General features: G+C 41.2%; 1 protein-coding gene across 1 annotated transcript in view; it reads right to left on the reverse strand.

Moving 5' to 3' along the window:
• Positions 1–4,447: 4,447 nt before the first annotated feature.
• Positions 4,448–15,894, reverse strand: part of LOC146642424 (ATP-binding cassette sub-family C member 4-like) — a 53,834-nt gene continuing 42,387 nt past the window's right edge. Inside the window, exons 20-31 of the mRNA XM_085397166.1 lie at positions 12,853–12,932; positions 11,644–11,794; positions 11,429–11,548; positions 10,918–11,028; positions 9,092–9,192; positions 8,795–8,986; positions 8,558–8,713; positions 8,203–8,292; positions 7,947–8,119; positions 7,716–7,821; positions 7,018–7,152; positions 4,448–6,928 (exon numbers count right to left, since the gene is read on the reverse strand). Of these exons, the coding sequence (XP_085253292.1) occupies positions 6,911–6,928; positions 7,018–7,152; positions 7,716–7,821; positions 7,947–8,119; positions 8,203–8,292; positions 8,558–8,713; positions 8,795–8,986; positions 9,092–9,192; positions 10,918–11,028; positions 11,429–11,548; positions 11,644–11,794; positions 12,853–12,932 (1,433 nt within the window). The 3' untranslated portion in view covers positions 4,448–6,910. The remainder of the gene's footprint in view (positions 6,929–7,017; positions 7,153–7,715; positions 7,822–7,946; positions 8,120–8,202; positions 8,293–8,557; positions 8,714–8,794; positions 8,987–9,091; positions 9,193–10,917; positions 11,029–11,428; positions 11,549–11,643; positions 11,795–12,852; positions 12,933–15,894) is intronic.

The following is a 15,894-nucleotide window of genomic DNA, read 5'->3' on the forward strand; positions in this document are numbered from 1 at the left end:
TTCCAATATCTGTCAGGACTGGACACCAGAAAAAGAAGACTCAATATCCATGAAAGGCTGGATATTTAATTTGGGTTAAAATATCTTCAGGATGAAAAGGAAATGAAAATACAGACATGTTTATGTAACCCAGATGGAGACAGCGGAAACACACATCTTGCTTTACTCAAACACAACTACAGAAAGTTTCCTGGCAAAACTCAATGACTGGTTGTTGCTCTCTGGAATTGTTGCATGCACAGCGGTTTGTCTCTTTGTCAGCATTAAACCATACCTCAGCCTTCAAACAAGGGAAAGTGGTAGAGTAAAGATCCAAAGACATTTTCAGTCACATTGCTGCACAGATCCTGATGAATTCAGTTCAGTTTTATGTATAACAGTCACCTCAAGCCACTTTATATTCTAAGGCAACGATCCTACAATAGTAGAGACATAACAGAAGGCACACTGTGAAGGAGAGCAAGAGATTAATAACTAATAATTAAAGGCAAAGTGGTATACCGATGTGATGAAGAAGATACACTCAGTGGATCATGGGAAGCCTCCAGCAGCCTAGGCCTATTGCAGCATAACTAAGGGTGGGTTCAGGGTCACCTGATCAGCCCTAACTATATGCTTTAGCAAAAAGGAAAGTTTTAAGCTGAAGGGTTCAAATCCCGCCATCACCTTCCTGGTCAAAAACTGATCTGATCTACGGGGATGTTGTTTCCATACGGATGTTCCAGACGCTTTTATAATGTGAGAAAAACAGATAGTGAATAGTGAATCTAACACGTCAGCCTTTTACAAATATCTGTTCCCCGTTCTCAGCATCAACATAGTAAACCAGGCATGGGACTGGTTAAGCAATAATTCAATTAGCTCAGGATAAAAATGGATTCAGAAGCCTGCGCTTGTGAGTTTGAGGTACAGCGTGTTCTTTTGTTTTTAGTTTTTTATTATAATTGAGTAATAATTTAAAAGAATCCTTGAACACAAATTTGCTCTTGCTATCAAGTCTAACAAGGACATCTAAGAAATTTTGGAGAAGTACCTTTAACAGTGTAACATCTGCAACATTGTTTCAACTTTTATTTTAGAACAATTTTTCACTGTGACTATATATCAACAAAACGCAGACACCTGATGGTTATTCACCATCAAAACATTTGCTGGGCAGTTTCTCATAATGTCATCATCTGTTTTATAAGGTGTTGATTTAATGTACATTGATTTCGACATTTCCAGGCTCAAGTGTTTCTGCTGTCACTATCTTAGCTGCAAAACACAAAAAATGGATGGGTCTGACTGTGCATACTGGGCCTACAGAGAGGAGGTTCAGGATCTGAAGAGATTGTGTGACAACAACAACCTACATCTGAACACAACCAAGACCAAGGAGATGGTAATCGACTTCAGGAGAACAAAGTGATCTGAGTACTCCACCCTCTACATTGATGGAAAGGAGGTAGAAAGAGTAGAAAGCTTTAAGTTCCTCAGGGTCCACATCTTGGCCAACCTTACCTGGTCCACAAACATTTCCCACCAGGTAGAAAAAGAACAACCAAGGATGTACTTTCTTAGGAAGCCCAAATACCCTAAAGACTGCTAATTAACTTCTACCGCTCCGCTTATCTTATAGTGACTAACGAGTTGACAGAAAACACATTGGGTAATGAGAGTGCAGTTTCATACTCCAGATAGTACGACTAGCAGACTTCATTATTTTCATTGAATTTAACCCTAAATAAATGAAAGGAAAAAAACCAAACAAAAAAAATCAGCAGGTAGACATTTACAGATGTCAAGACAGTAAGGTGTTTTCCTATTTTCTATAGGACAGTATGTCTGTGAAGGTTCTCAGTCATCCAGGTCATCGTAGTCCAAGGAGCTTGCAAAGAAAAGCGTCTGGACTTCTTTAAGTTGCTTGAAGACGTTTCACCTCTCATCCGAGAAGCTTCTTCAGTTCTAAGGTCAAATGGTGGTGAGTCCCAGATTTAAACCCAGTGGGAGTATCCCCCCACAGAGGGACAAAAGGACCCCCTGATGATCCTCTAATCACCTGAGCCAAGGTGTGAAAATGGGTGTGGGTCCCAATCAACCAGGGTTTCGGGTGAGCTCATTATGAAGCCTGGCCCCACCTTATCATGCGATTTCCTGAGGTCAGATGGCCCAGGATGTGAGTGGGCGTTTGAGTTCCCTCCCGAGACGCCTTAACGCCCACTCACATCGTGGGGGAGCACCTGCTTCAAGTTTGAGACAAGTTACTACCTTAAGTGGAGAGGTTTAAGCATCTCTTGTTCACGAGTGATGGGAGAGTGGAGTGCGAGACTGACAGACGGACTGAGGTGGAAGCTGTACTGATCTGTTGTGGTAAAAAGGGAGCTGGTCAGGTCCTGCCCTCACCTATGGTGAAAGGTGTGGGTAGTGACTGAAAAAAATGATGCTGCGGATACAAGCAGTGGAAATTAGTTTCCTTTGAAGAGTGGCTAGACTTTCTCTCAGAGGGAGTTTGAGTAGAGCTGCTGCTCCTCCACATCAACAGGAGCCAGTTGACATGGTTTCAGGCATCTGATGCCTCATGGTAGCCTCTTGGCAAACCACAAAATATGAATGGCACCACAGAGTCAAACATGGTGCCACATGAACTGAAGACCCAAAAAAAAACCCAAAACAGATTTGTCCTTCCTTTGGAGAGCTGCAGATTTGGGGGTTCAGTCTATATAGCGGAATAATTTTTGTGTTGACTGACTGATCAACAATTTGGACTTCACCTTTTCATACCTCGTATTTGTTACTATTCCCTTTTTTTATTCACGTTTAGTAACATTTTCATTTTTTTGTCACATTTAATGCACTCTTGGAAAGCAAAAACACAAAGTCACCCAGCCCCACCCCCAGCCTTCAGTAGTTTTCCAATTCTGCTATCTTTCCTCAACAACTGCAAGCTGAAAGGTAAGCATTCCTGAATCACAGCTTCCACAGCACAGGGGGCTCTTGGCACACAAGCATCTCGCTAATGAAAATATGTATTTACAAAGACAGCAGCAGCTGTGCATGCCAGCTCAAGTAGACAGTGTAGCAGTGCCAAGCTAAATGCAAACTGCAGCGCAAAACGAGTTCGTTTGTGTTGCTCTCAGTTCAAGCCCTTTACAGTTAAGAGTCATAGTGATTTACAGCAGTGGTCAGGAATTTACAGAATACCGAGGTCAATGTTATCTTCCAACAGCTGTGGTTCCAAGATTTTTAATCTTATGACCCTTTAGTACTGTCTACCAAATGTCTACTGAAAACCATTTGTCATTCTGTGCATGTGACCTTTAATTAATGATTTTCAGATTATTTTAATAGATATTTTGTTATGCCCAGAAAAGTGTTGACTTTAATTCAAAAGCCAAAGACAGTCTATGTTCTACACCTCACATTTTTTTAACAGTAACAAAATAAATAAATAAAATGGGTCAGTTGAATTTTGTGAAAAAAATGGTTGACACAATGACTTCAGCAAACTTTTGTCATTCAAACCTAACATTAGGTTCACAGTTTACAAAAGCACTGGTTAAGAAAAACATACCCAAAAACAAACTGATAGAAGCAATATAAAACCACCCCATAAATTTCAATTTTCAAAACACTATACAGGAGTATTTGGAGCCACACATTTCCAGACAGCAGTCTTTTAATATTTAAGGTAAGGAATCAATGAGACACAAGTCTCACACTGTTAAAGTAATTTACAAAGAGTGTAAAACAAGGCAAGCAAAGCAAAAGAATAATATCCCCCCCCCCAAAAAAAAAAAAATCAATAAAGGTTTAGCAGAGGAGACTTTTATAACAGTGATGTATACAGTTGTAGCTAAATCAATACTACATTATGACATCTCTGCTGGCTGTGGTCAGAGATGCAACCAGACACATATTTGGCCACAGAAATAGCTAGCAGGCGTACATAACAAGAATTAAATGTTCTGTAGTTGATACACAGAAATGCAGAGAATTTTTCACCCCAGCACAGTCAGTGACTTGTGCACCAGAAGCTTTGCTAGAAAAACAATAATGAACAGCCACGATTACAAGTATTTGCAGAACTCAAGCAAACTGTTTCTTACACCATCACATTGTTCATAACCAAATTGCACAACGTTCATTATAGCTATGGATGCATGGGCATCCAACCAATGAACAGCAATAAATCTAATCACATCAAATCTAGGCTTAAAGATAAGATAATGTCCAAAACAAAGTCAGGGTTCAAAAACATTTTTTAAAGAAAAAAATAACCATCAGGTTTGGGAAACTGCAGGTATGTGCCAAGTAGGGATGGGTATCGTTTAGGTTTTATCCGATACCGGTGCCAAATCGGTACTTTTGAAACGGTGCCGGTGCTTAAACGGTGCTCGAACCGGTGCTTAAAGAATGGAGAACACAAACTTTGTCCAAAAACCTCTCATGTTCAGCTGGGGTTTTTTGTAAAAAGATAACAATGTGTGCCTTTTCTGCAGCTATGGGGCATATATGGCATCACTCTTGGCTGGAAGCAGTGCTTAAACAATGGAAAAAACACAAACTTTGTCCAAAAACCTCTCATGTTTAACTGTTTCCCACTTTTTCTTTGGTCATTTTAGCCTTTTTGGCCAGGGTGAAGCGAGTATCTGCCATCAAACAAGAAGACAGCCGCATGTAGCTATGTTTGCTAGTTCACCTTACATGCATTAATGTAATAACGTGGTTAGCCTACTCAACGTAAATTACACACGAACAACATGAAGCTACTCATGCAGAGAAGAACGGCTGCTGCTGCATCATCATCCTCATCATTTCTGCTACACTGGCAGGGCTAGGGGCCAGGACTCTATTCTTCGGGTTTTTGGGGGATGTTGCTCCGGGTCCGATAACTGGCAACCCACCCGACGTGCACGGTGTGAGGTCTCGCAGCAAGCTATCAAATACGGCGCATTTCTCGGCTTTTAAAAAAAACGCTATGCGTCGCCAGCTGTTTCATCGGATTCTTGGTGTTACCTCCTTTGACAGTATCACAGTATCAGCTTAAAGCACTTGTTGCAGGCTGCTGAGTTTGCATATTTTGCTGTGAAGTACAGGCAGACTTTTGACCGCTTCGCCTTGGACATTTTTAATCTGTAGCTCTGCTCTAACTGAACGTACGTACCTGGCCCCGCCTACTATCCTCGGAAACGTAAAATGATTGGCTAGAAGTGTATCACAGCTCAGGAAAAAAAAGCACCGAAATAAAGCACCGAAATGTGCGCTGCTTTTCGGTCTGGTTACTACCGTTTATGTCAGAACCGGTGCCATCATGGCACCGGACACCGGTACCCATCCCTAGTGCCAAGGTAACCAAACACTGTGTATGGATATGTTACATCTGTTTTTCTCACTGAATAATGGATAGGAGTTTTCATGTATGACTTATTTGGGTTCATTTCATGTATAATTGTTAACAGGAATGTATTTTATTCCAATGATAATGTAGCTAGTTACTTTAGGAAAGCTCAGCACACTATAGAACGGAAGCTCTCTCTATTAGGAATACATCTAACAGAACAACGGAGTCCAGTTAAACTGAACTTGTACTGCTTTGTACCTTCTCTATACTAACTGAAGACTCCAAAGCTGAAAAAGAAACACTGAAATTGCAAAAATCATCAATGTTCCTGGCAAACAAATTGGCAACCACTGATCATTTTCACACATCATTTGTTCATGGATTTGGTTTATTATGAAACAACACCTACTCAGGCAGGTGGCTCAGGAGTTAGAGCATGTCATCACTAGACAGGCGGTTCAATCCTTGAAAAAGTGCTTGTATGAATGTGTGTGTGAATGGTGTTTAAAGTACTTTGAGTAATCAAGTAAAAAAGCACTATATGAGAACCAGTCCATTTACCCATCTCCAGTCTTTATGCTACACAAACTACCATCTAGCTTCAGCTCCTTAGTTAATGAAGAGTCACAAGAGGTTTGCTGTTAGAATTATGAACAGCATTAATGGAGGAAAATTCACTGGTTACTTCAAAGGAGAGAATTCGTGTTAGAGCCAGTAGCTAGATATAAATTTAGGCATTTACTTCCAGAATTTACATAGACTGTTGTAAGTATACCTAAACTCTTTCACCACAGCAGGGCCATTGTGGCTACTACATTATTACTGCTGCTAAATGGAAACCTGACACCAAGATAGTGAACCTTGAACTATAGAGTAGCAGAAGACAACACTGTCAACTAAGCACAATAAAGAGTCAGTTGGAGTAGAGCCCCACCATCATCCCATCCTATAGTCAAGACTACTAAAAAGACATAAGCTCTGGATGATCCACCACACAGTCTGCTCCAGCCCCAGTTTTCAGCCCTGGACTCCTGGACATTTAAGATTCAGCTTTATCTGGTTTGCATAGGCAGCAACCTGCCCAGTCAACCTTTCTGACCTGCTCCCTGTTCCCTCAATATCCCAACCCCTTTAAATTCTGCAATAAATATTAATCTTTCTATATAACTCTAGCTTCCTATCTGTTTGTGTTGTCAGCTAATCCTCTTAGCTATGGGTCATCGGATAGGAGAGTGGTTATTAAAATATGTAACCAATAAGCACTGCAAGGCAACCAAGTGTAGCACAATTGTAGAGCTCAGCATTTCAAAAAAAGGGGTAAATATAACCCCTGGAAGGTTCGTGGTATAAATGATCCTTATCATTTGTAATGATCATTGTTGTGTTTTTTCATTTAGGTGTAAGCCATGGATCAGAGACGGCAGTGATTTCTTTTAGTAGTTAGACATTTATTTAAAAATACCAAGGGCGTCCAATTTAAACCCACGGTGGTTCTACTGTTCTAGGATCCAAGTGTACAAGTTAGCAAAGTGGTAGAAGGCTTCCAGTTCTTAGGCACAACAGTCACGCTTCACTGGCCACAGACTTTCAGGACCTCTGTGCTGCCTGGAGGGGAAAAACGTTATTTTAATTCGAATTAACTTAAAAACAGAGTCCAAAGTTCTCTCTCCACCCTATCCAATTTTTCAGCTCACCTGTCTAGCTGACTCCAGTAGAGATGCTGACTCAGCCTGGCCCATCTGTTGCACCATCCTGTAGAGAGCACCTTCTTTGTTTTGCAGCAGGGTAAAGGGGTGGTCGAATTCCTGGATGGTCCCACTCTCCAGAACCTTAAAAATAGACAAATGTCCTCTTCACCAATAACGGTAAACTTACAGTCCTTTAAAAGCTAGCATGTGAAAAATATATAAAGACTGACACGCTACACAGCAATAATAATGAACTCAAATTAGTTTGAAAATGGTGCTACATCTCAAAAACTACTTTGGAAAATATATCTATAAATTGGGACGATCCTGATTGTAATCTTTACCAATATCAGTTATTTCATGGGCCCAGAACTTTAAATCCATTCACTGTGACTGATTCGTCTGTTATCCAGACATGTAACAGTCCTCTGCAGTCCTTTTTTAAACTGACAACCTGCTAAGGATGAGCCAAACAGGAACCTGGCCAGTGCATGATCGCTTTCACGATCATTAGGCATGGGTACTGATTGACAAAATGCATTTCCCACCCCTATGAAAACTGATTAACACACTGTCAGACTGAAAATGGACAGCTAAAGTTAAAATTTAAAGATCCTCAAGGTGTTCCTGAGAGATAATATGATTATAAAACATGGTTGATTGAAATTAAATTAAACTGCACTGAGACAGAAGAGATGACTCACAAGTATGCGGTCACTGTCTATAATGGTGTTGAGGCGATGCGCGATAGTGATCACTGTGCATTCTTTGAACTTGTCTCGTATGGTTTTCTGGATCAGCTCGTCTGTCCTGTAATCACAGCAACAACCAAAACACAGTAGAAACATATGGGAGAGGTGTGCTGAGAAAACTAGTGGATGTGTAATGACATTTCTGTGTATGCTTTATATGTGCTGGCAATGTGTTTGGAGGACCTCGGGTCCACGTTAGCTGTGGCTTCATCGATGATGAGGATGCGGTTCTTCCTCAGGACTGCTCTGGCCAGGCACAGCAGCTGCCTCTGGCCCATGCTGAAGTTGGAGCCTGACTCAGCCAGGACAGTCTCCAGCTTCCCAGGCAGCTCCTCCACCACAGACTTCATCTGTACCTGCAGTGAACATGGAGAGGAGAAACCTGTAGCTGGTCTGTGGGCAGTAACGACAAATCTGGGTGTGCTAATTAAATACTAGCCTCTTCCAGAGCTTTCCACAGGTCTTCATCAGTGTGCTGGTTGAAAGGGTCCAAGTTCTTCCTCACACTGTCAGTAAAGAGAACTGGGTCCTGGGGAGCAGAGGGGAGAGAAGTCAGGGAGAAAAATCAGTAGACTCTGCTACGTCATTAATTCTATGTACCGGATATGGATTTGGAAACGACACGCAGTATCGTATGACTTTGAAAATCTGTGTTTTGAGTTTAATTTACTGAAAATAAATGATATAGCAGTTTCAATTAATAGAAGAATAACAGAAATGGATAGCATTATTGTAACAGTGAGATTGTAACTACGTATTTCTTCAGGCAGTTGAAGTGTCATCTGATGTTGTACCTGAGGAATGATGGACATCTTCTGGCGCAGGTCATGTAGGCCAATCTCAGAGGTCACAATACCGTCGATGTAGATCTTTCCCTGGGGCTCTGCCAGGCGAAACAGAGCCGAGACCAGAGAGCTTTTCCCCGCTCCTGTTCTACCCACAATACCAACCTGACCCACAGGACACAAAACATCAACAGCTGATCATCACTCAGACCCCAACCAGCTGTTCTCCACAAACCGATGTGTCACCTTCTCTTTGGGTTGAAACGTGGCGTTGATGTCTTTGAGGACCGGTGGTCCATCCTTGCTATAAAAGAAGTTCACTCGATCAAAGGTTATCATTCCTTGGCTCGGCCAATCAGGGGGAGGACGCTTCTGAGTTTCTAAGGGTGCTTCACTCTTTAGCTCAGTGTACTCCACCACCCTCTCCACTGATGTCATCTGAAAAAATCACGAGCTACCTTCAGCAGGTCATAACAGCATGTCATGTGAATATCTGATAACAGAAGAAAAAAGCCTTAAATTTAAATGTCACTCTGTTTTTACCATGTTCTCCACCTCGGCACTTTGTCTCACTGTCCACTGGAAGTTTCCCATCAGTGTCACAGCATAGGTAAGAACCAGGCCTACCTCTCCAGCCACCAGCCCTAATAAATTTAAGAAGGAAAAAAAACAGACCACGTGAGTTTGTTCTTCTAAACCTATTTAACAAAGTGTTGAATTGGCCAGTGTGCTGCCAGTTTAGCTTTTGTAGCTTTAGCTTGGACTCTGGTATTGCAGTCAGTAACACATTGCCATCTTTACATAATTTTTAGTCAAATCGTTTTGTAACTGCAAAAGTACAAGATCATTGTGCAAAGAAAGTGACACTAGTAAGAGACATGAAAGCAAAAGACATATATTCACTGAGATGGTTCTACCTTCATAATATTGGGAGTGATCCTGAATGTTACTTGAGCTTTATAGCAAGACGAGTAAAGAAAAACCCTTTTACCCAGTGGATCATTTTTCTCTGTTTTATTTAAACCACAAAAGAGAAACTAAAACTGCATGCAGATAACAGATCTCAAATTACATGCATCATTTGCAAGTTCTCCAATCATCAGGAGTCTAAGGAGCTTGGAAAGAAAAGCGTCTGGACTTCTTTAAATTTCCTTGAAGATGTTTCACCTCTCATCCAAGAAGCTTCTTCAGTTCTAAGAGTAATTGGTGGAGAGTCCCAGATTTTAAGCCCTATCTGAGTGTTCCCCCAAGAGGGACATGGACCCCCTATTGATCCTCTACCTAATCACACGAGCCAAGGTGTGAAAACAGGTGTGGGTCACAATCAACCAAGGTTTTGTGTGAACCCACTGTTAAGCCTAGCCCGACCCTAATCAGGAGCTTTAATTAACTAATTAATTAAAAAAAAAAAAAAAGCAAAGCCAGTAACGTAACACCGTAAATAAGACAGGACTGAGACCTTGGTAAAAATCATGCGATGCCACACAATTGCTCTGAATCAAGATAGGAACAGAATTAATCAGTATTTGAGATTATTGAAGGAGAGTTGAATGAATGGACTGTTGCAGATGATTTTTGCAGATGATGTGGTTCTGTTGGCTTCATCGGGTGGGGGCCTCCAGCTCGCACTGGAACGGTTCGCAGCCGAGTGTGAAGCAGTGGGAATGAGGATCAGCACCTCCAAATCTGAGGCCATGGTTCTCAGCCGGAAAAGGGTGGAGTGTCCACTCCGGGTCGGGGATGAGTTCCTGCCCCAAGTGGAGGAGTTCAAGTATCTCGGGGTCTTGTTCGCGAGTGATGGGAGAAGGGAGCCGGAGATCGACAGACGGATTGGGGCTGCAGCTGCAGTAATGCAGACGCTGCACCGGTCCGTCGTGGTGAAGAGGGAGCTGAGTGTAAAAGCGAAGCTCTCAATTTACCGGTCGATCTACGTCCCTACCCTCACCTATGGCCACGAGCTGTGGGTAGTGACCGAAAGAACGAGATCGCGGATACAAGCAGCAGAAATGAGCTTCCTCCGAAGGGTGGCTGGCCTCTCCCTCAGAGTAGAGCAGCTGCTGCTCCACATCGAAAGGAGCCAGCTGAGGTGGTTCGGGCATCTGACAAGGATGCCCCCTGGGCGCCTCCTGGGTGAGGTGTTCCAGGCATGTCCCACCGGGAGGAGGCCCCGGGGCAGACCCAGGACACGCTGGAGAGATTATATCTCTCGGCTGGCCTGGGAACGCCTTGGTATTCCCCCGGATAAGCTGGAGGAGGTGGCTGGGGAGAGGGAGGTCTGGGCCTCTTTGCTTAGGCTGCTGCCCCCGCGACCCGGCCCCAGACAAAGCGGATGAAGATGGATGGATGGATGGACGTTGTTAATTCTTTACCATCTCTGAGTAATATCAAGCCAAATGCTGTGAGGGTAATAAATATGGAGCAAATGCTGTCGAGGCGTAGTGCAAACCAGCGGGAGGTCATCAGGAACAAAAACCAGGCCTCTGAAACAAAAGAGCAGAAAAAAACCTGAGACTGAATTACTCAAATTTGAACTTGAGTCAACAATACTCCATCAGCATTTTACAGCTCAGGGGTACAAAACTGCAAAGGCAGACTTATTTTTTGTATCTGGATTACTACAGGGCAAGTAATAGACTTGGTTTGTCGTTCAATTTCTTATTTGTCTTCTTTTTGCTTCGTTAAGCAGATACATCATACATTGAAACCCTGACTGCAGTGGCCTGGGTTCAAGTCTTCACCATTTTGCTGCATGTCTTTCAAAAATGCACCATAGTAAAGTTGTCTCACAGAATTTTTGGACTTAACACTGAAAATTAATCAGTCACTTTACAAATTCCAGTCAGCCTGGAAAGTGTAAATGTTTATTCTCAAAGAGTAAACCTGAGTGAAGGTCCTGATGGGCATCAAAGTCTTTCTTTAACTTCTCTTCTGATCTGGAAGCTCTGATTGTAGAAAGACCATTAAGGGAAGAGGACAGGTGTGAGAGAACTGGACTCCGAGCTGTAGAAAGGGCAAAATGAAAAGACTACTTTTGCTGGCCCTTTCAGATTATTTTTTCCCCCAAAACAAATTATATAAATAATAAATCAACATACTTGTTGACTCAAGGCGTTTGATATCACGTGAGGTACGAAGGTACAAGCTCCTCAAATACAGAAAGATTAACAGGAGAGGCACAACAGGGATGAGGATGAGAGGAATAACTGAGGCTGCCACCGCGATAACGCCAACATTCTGTAAAAATAACTTAAAAAAAACATCATATAATGAAAAATAATGAAAACACTGAAAGATCTTGTTAAGTCAAAATAAAGAAAACATGGACCAAGGTAATGAGTGCTACACCTTCTAATCATTTAAGTAATAGTGGCAACTGTCAGTTCATGAAATTTCTTCCCTCCTAGATATTCCACATTCAGCTTTAAGTGGAGCCATTTAGCAACCACAGCATGAAGTTGCAGAGTTACAGAGTGGGGTCACTCTGCTGAGGCACATAGCGCGTTTAAAAAACTACCAGTGCTCAAAAAGCATACAAAAACTCTATGCTGGAAGTCCCAAAAACGTGATTATGTTCATCTGGACGTAGTGTTTTCAGTGGGAGAAACCTCCGGCAGAACCAGGCTCAGGGAGGGGCGGGGCCATCTCCCGTGACCGGTTGGGGTGGGAGAAGGAAAACAGGATAAAAGACATGCTGTGGAAGAGAGCCAGAGATACCTCCCCAACCTTATAAACAGCACATTTGTACAATGACTGAAACCAGCCCAATGAATGAACAATGGGCTGTGGGGTCAGTTCCTTGATTGTTAATATGCAAATTGCCATGACCATTGATCAACAATTACTGATCAAAGCCCATTGATCAAGGGCATGGGTAAAATTCACAGAGAGTTGGGGTATGGCTGCAATCACAGCATTGTAAGTTGGTGAAAGATGTACCCTTAGGCCCCCTCCTCGATTCAGAGATGGTCTTTCCCTTTTCACGTAAATGGCCTCCTTGACTCCACGCTCAAACCAGCGTTCCTCCCTATCCAGGATGTGTAATCCTCATAAACTTGGGGAAACCTGCAGTCAGTCCAGACTGAAGAAGTCACTTGGATGAGTGATGAAACGTTTCTCCCACAAAATGCTATGTCAAGATGAACAGAATCAATTTTTTGGGATTTCCTTACATGGATGATTGAGCATGTATGCTTGAAGGTTCATAGCATGGGTTTCTGTGGACAAGCAGCTCCTGTAAATGTAACATGGTGTAGGTGGCACAGTATTTTTGTCTACATATGTATATAATTTATGGTAGTCTTTACTTGATAGAAGTCCACAAAGGTGATAGGTAGCACGGAGTCCATTTGGCTGACATCTTTGGAAAACCTGTTGAGTATTCTTCCTACAATGCAGACACAGTTTTAATTAACAGGACTATGTTGTTAAAGGGCAGAATGTCAACTTGAAAATATTCTGTGTTATAAGTGGATGTGAGGCCTGCAGTTCAGACTTTAGGAGTTTCTGGCTAATGTGTGTGATTGCTTATTGAAAATGGTTTAAAAATGAAATTAAAAATGAAATTAAACCAAATCTGTGAGCAGAATGTGAGAAAATAACAGCTTTAAAGTTATGTCCTAGATGTTTATGCAATCTATACAGAGATCTCAACTAAAGTAAGCAGGCTAACATGTTAATACCAGCCTTAAAAGCTTTCAGTGTCTCCGGTGTTATTGGATAGTTAGCAAGATTTAATTCTGCGGTTTGTCTTTTAAACATTGGGGATTGATACCTACGAATTTTCCAGTGAAACACTGCCCCAATTGGTGACAGTTTTGATTTATTTTTGAATTAGAGTTGTAGAGGCTAAGCCTACGCTTGAAGCCACTGAGGTGGTCGTTAACGGGGGTGACGCGATGTCACTGGTATGCATGAATTAAGTTCACAGTCCAATAAATCCAGCAGTATGTATCTTGTCCTTTTTGGTCTTTATTCTGTATCGCCTTAGCATAACAGCGCAACGATCACAAACTGTTTGCCTTCTCAATGACACACCTGACGCCGATTACGTGCGTCTACCTTAAATACCTTTACATTACATAATCAAAACAGAAAAAGGTGACCTCTAGTGACCACATAAGGTATTAACCCAAGAATGGCTCCTACACCCCGGCCCCTAATTGTGTGGATGCCTTAATAGGCATCCACACTATTGAGATCCTGTTTCTCTTTCTTCTTTATTGTGTGGATGCCTTAATAGGCATCCACACTATTGAGTTCCTGTTTCTCTTTATTCTTTATTATTCCGGGTGTTTCCGTACACTTTTTGCCGTGGATCTACTTCCACAATTTTTGTGCTATTTTCACCGTTCAAACTCTAAACTGTTCTGCTCTTTCTGCTAATGCCGGCTATGACTTTTGGTGTTTATTACTATTATACTTTTTAAAATATTACACTTTTTTCCTTTAATTTGTCCCATTGAAATGAATGGGAAACTTCCACAATTCTGCTAAAACTTTCTTGTCTTTGAAACTTAACAACTGCCTCATACTTTCACCTAGAAACTCCATTCAAACTTTAAAATGTTCTCAAATGATTTGGCTATTCCTGTATGATTCAACTTTTTCAGATCTTCTACCATTTTAATCTTATCCCTCTTTGAGTTTTCAGTTGCAAAATTGTGATTTTTCAGAAAATACATGCGTTGCTATGGTTGCTATGCAATTAACTCAGAGGGGACAGTGAAACTGTTTGAATTTTCTCTTCATGTCCAAACAACTTCTTGCTACTCGCTCAATTTCCACTCAAGCCCCACAAATTATACATCAAAACGTAGGTATTTTTGCTGGCTTTCAGAAAATATCCCTATCATTGTTGTGGGACTCATAGATATTTTGCAAATCTCCTCAGAGTAACACAAAGTCAGAAAACTCTCCATATAAACTCAATGGAGAGTTTGTTCAAAATCACCGCTGGATTTCTGTAATGAGAGGCATTTTCAAATTGTCATATCTCCTTAACGAAGCAAAGTTAAGACATGAGGCTTGTCCCCGTATATGTTCAGACACTCCTGACGCTCACAATTCAAGAATTTCTTTCTCACCTATTACCGTTCTGAAATGAGTTGGACTTGTTTGAGGGTAGGAAATTTGTCCCTCGCTCAGATTTCATCAGATTTCAATTTCTGGAAATGAGGCCACTTTTTTCTCTCGTCATATCTTTTTGATGGATTTCCACAGAGCCCTGAAAATTTCCATGACTGTTCACCAAAGCCTGCTGTTTCTTACGGTGAAAGAATGATTTTGATGCTCCATATAGATTTAGAGTTACCAAAGGTTGTTTGAGCACAAGTCAAGGCAGTTTTTGCTTCGCCTCTACTCAGTTACAGTGTATTACAAGTCATATATCTTTAATAATTTATATTTTATCTCTGAATTATGAAGACCTGAAGATTCCCCCATCTCTTCTGAATAAAACGATGCCTGAATGACCGTTCTAGCCTCTACGGTTAGGGAATTATGGCCATTTGTTCGAGTGGAATCCTGAATGTCAGAAATACACTGAAGAAAACTCACACCTCTCTCTGTGTCTGTGTGTGTAAGGGCTGACTACAGCAGGTGCAGCTAATTTAACTGACCTACATATACCAAGCCCAGACTCTCCACAGCTCCTGTTCCCTTTACTGTCTGTGTATGTGTGTCTGTGTATCAGTATTTCTCCTATGTTTAAGTATTACTCCTCAATCATAGTATTTCTGCTAAAACAAAGTACTTCTGCTACATCTTAGTACTTCTGCTAAATCATAGTATTTTTGCTAAATCATAGTATTTTTGCAAAATCATGGTATTTGTGCAAAATCATGGTTTTGAGGCCAAATCATAATATTTCTGTTATTTTATAATATATGTGCTGAATATATTATATGTGCCAAATCATAGTATTTATCCCAAATTATAGTATTTATGCCAAATTACAGTATTTCTGCTAAAAAGCAGAAATAGTCCTTTTTAGCAGGAATTTCTGCCAAAAGATAGTATTTATGTTAAAACATAGTATTTCTGCTAAATCAGAGTATTCCTGCAAAATCATAGTATTTGTACTGAAACATAGTACTTCTGCCCAATCATAGTATTTGTACTGAATGATAGTACTTGTGCCAAATCATAGTATTTGTTCCAAAGCATTGTACTTGTATGGAGTCATAGTATTTCTTCTAAATCATAGTATTTCAATCAAATCTCAGTAGTTGTTGTTAAAACGAAGTATTATTGCCAAATCATAGTATTTGAACCCAATCATAGTATTTCTGCTAAATCATAGCATTTGTGCCAAATCATGGTATTTGTGCAAAAACATAGTATGTCTG

Source organism: Rhamphochromis longiceps, linkage group LG23, assembly GCF_057381845.1.
Source record: "Rhamphochromis longiceps isolate RC_006_pf linkage group LG23, R_longiceps_female_GT1.1, whole genome shotgun sequence".
NCBI classification, from domain to species: Eukaryota; Metazoa; Chordata; class Actinopteri; order Cichliformes; family Cichlidae; genus Rhamphochromis; species Rhamphochromis longiceps.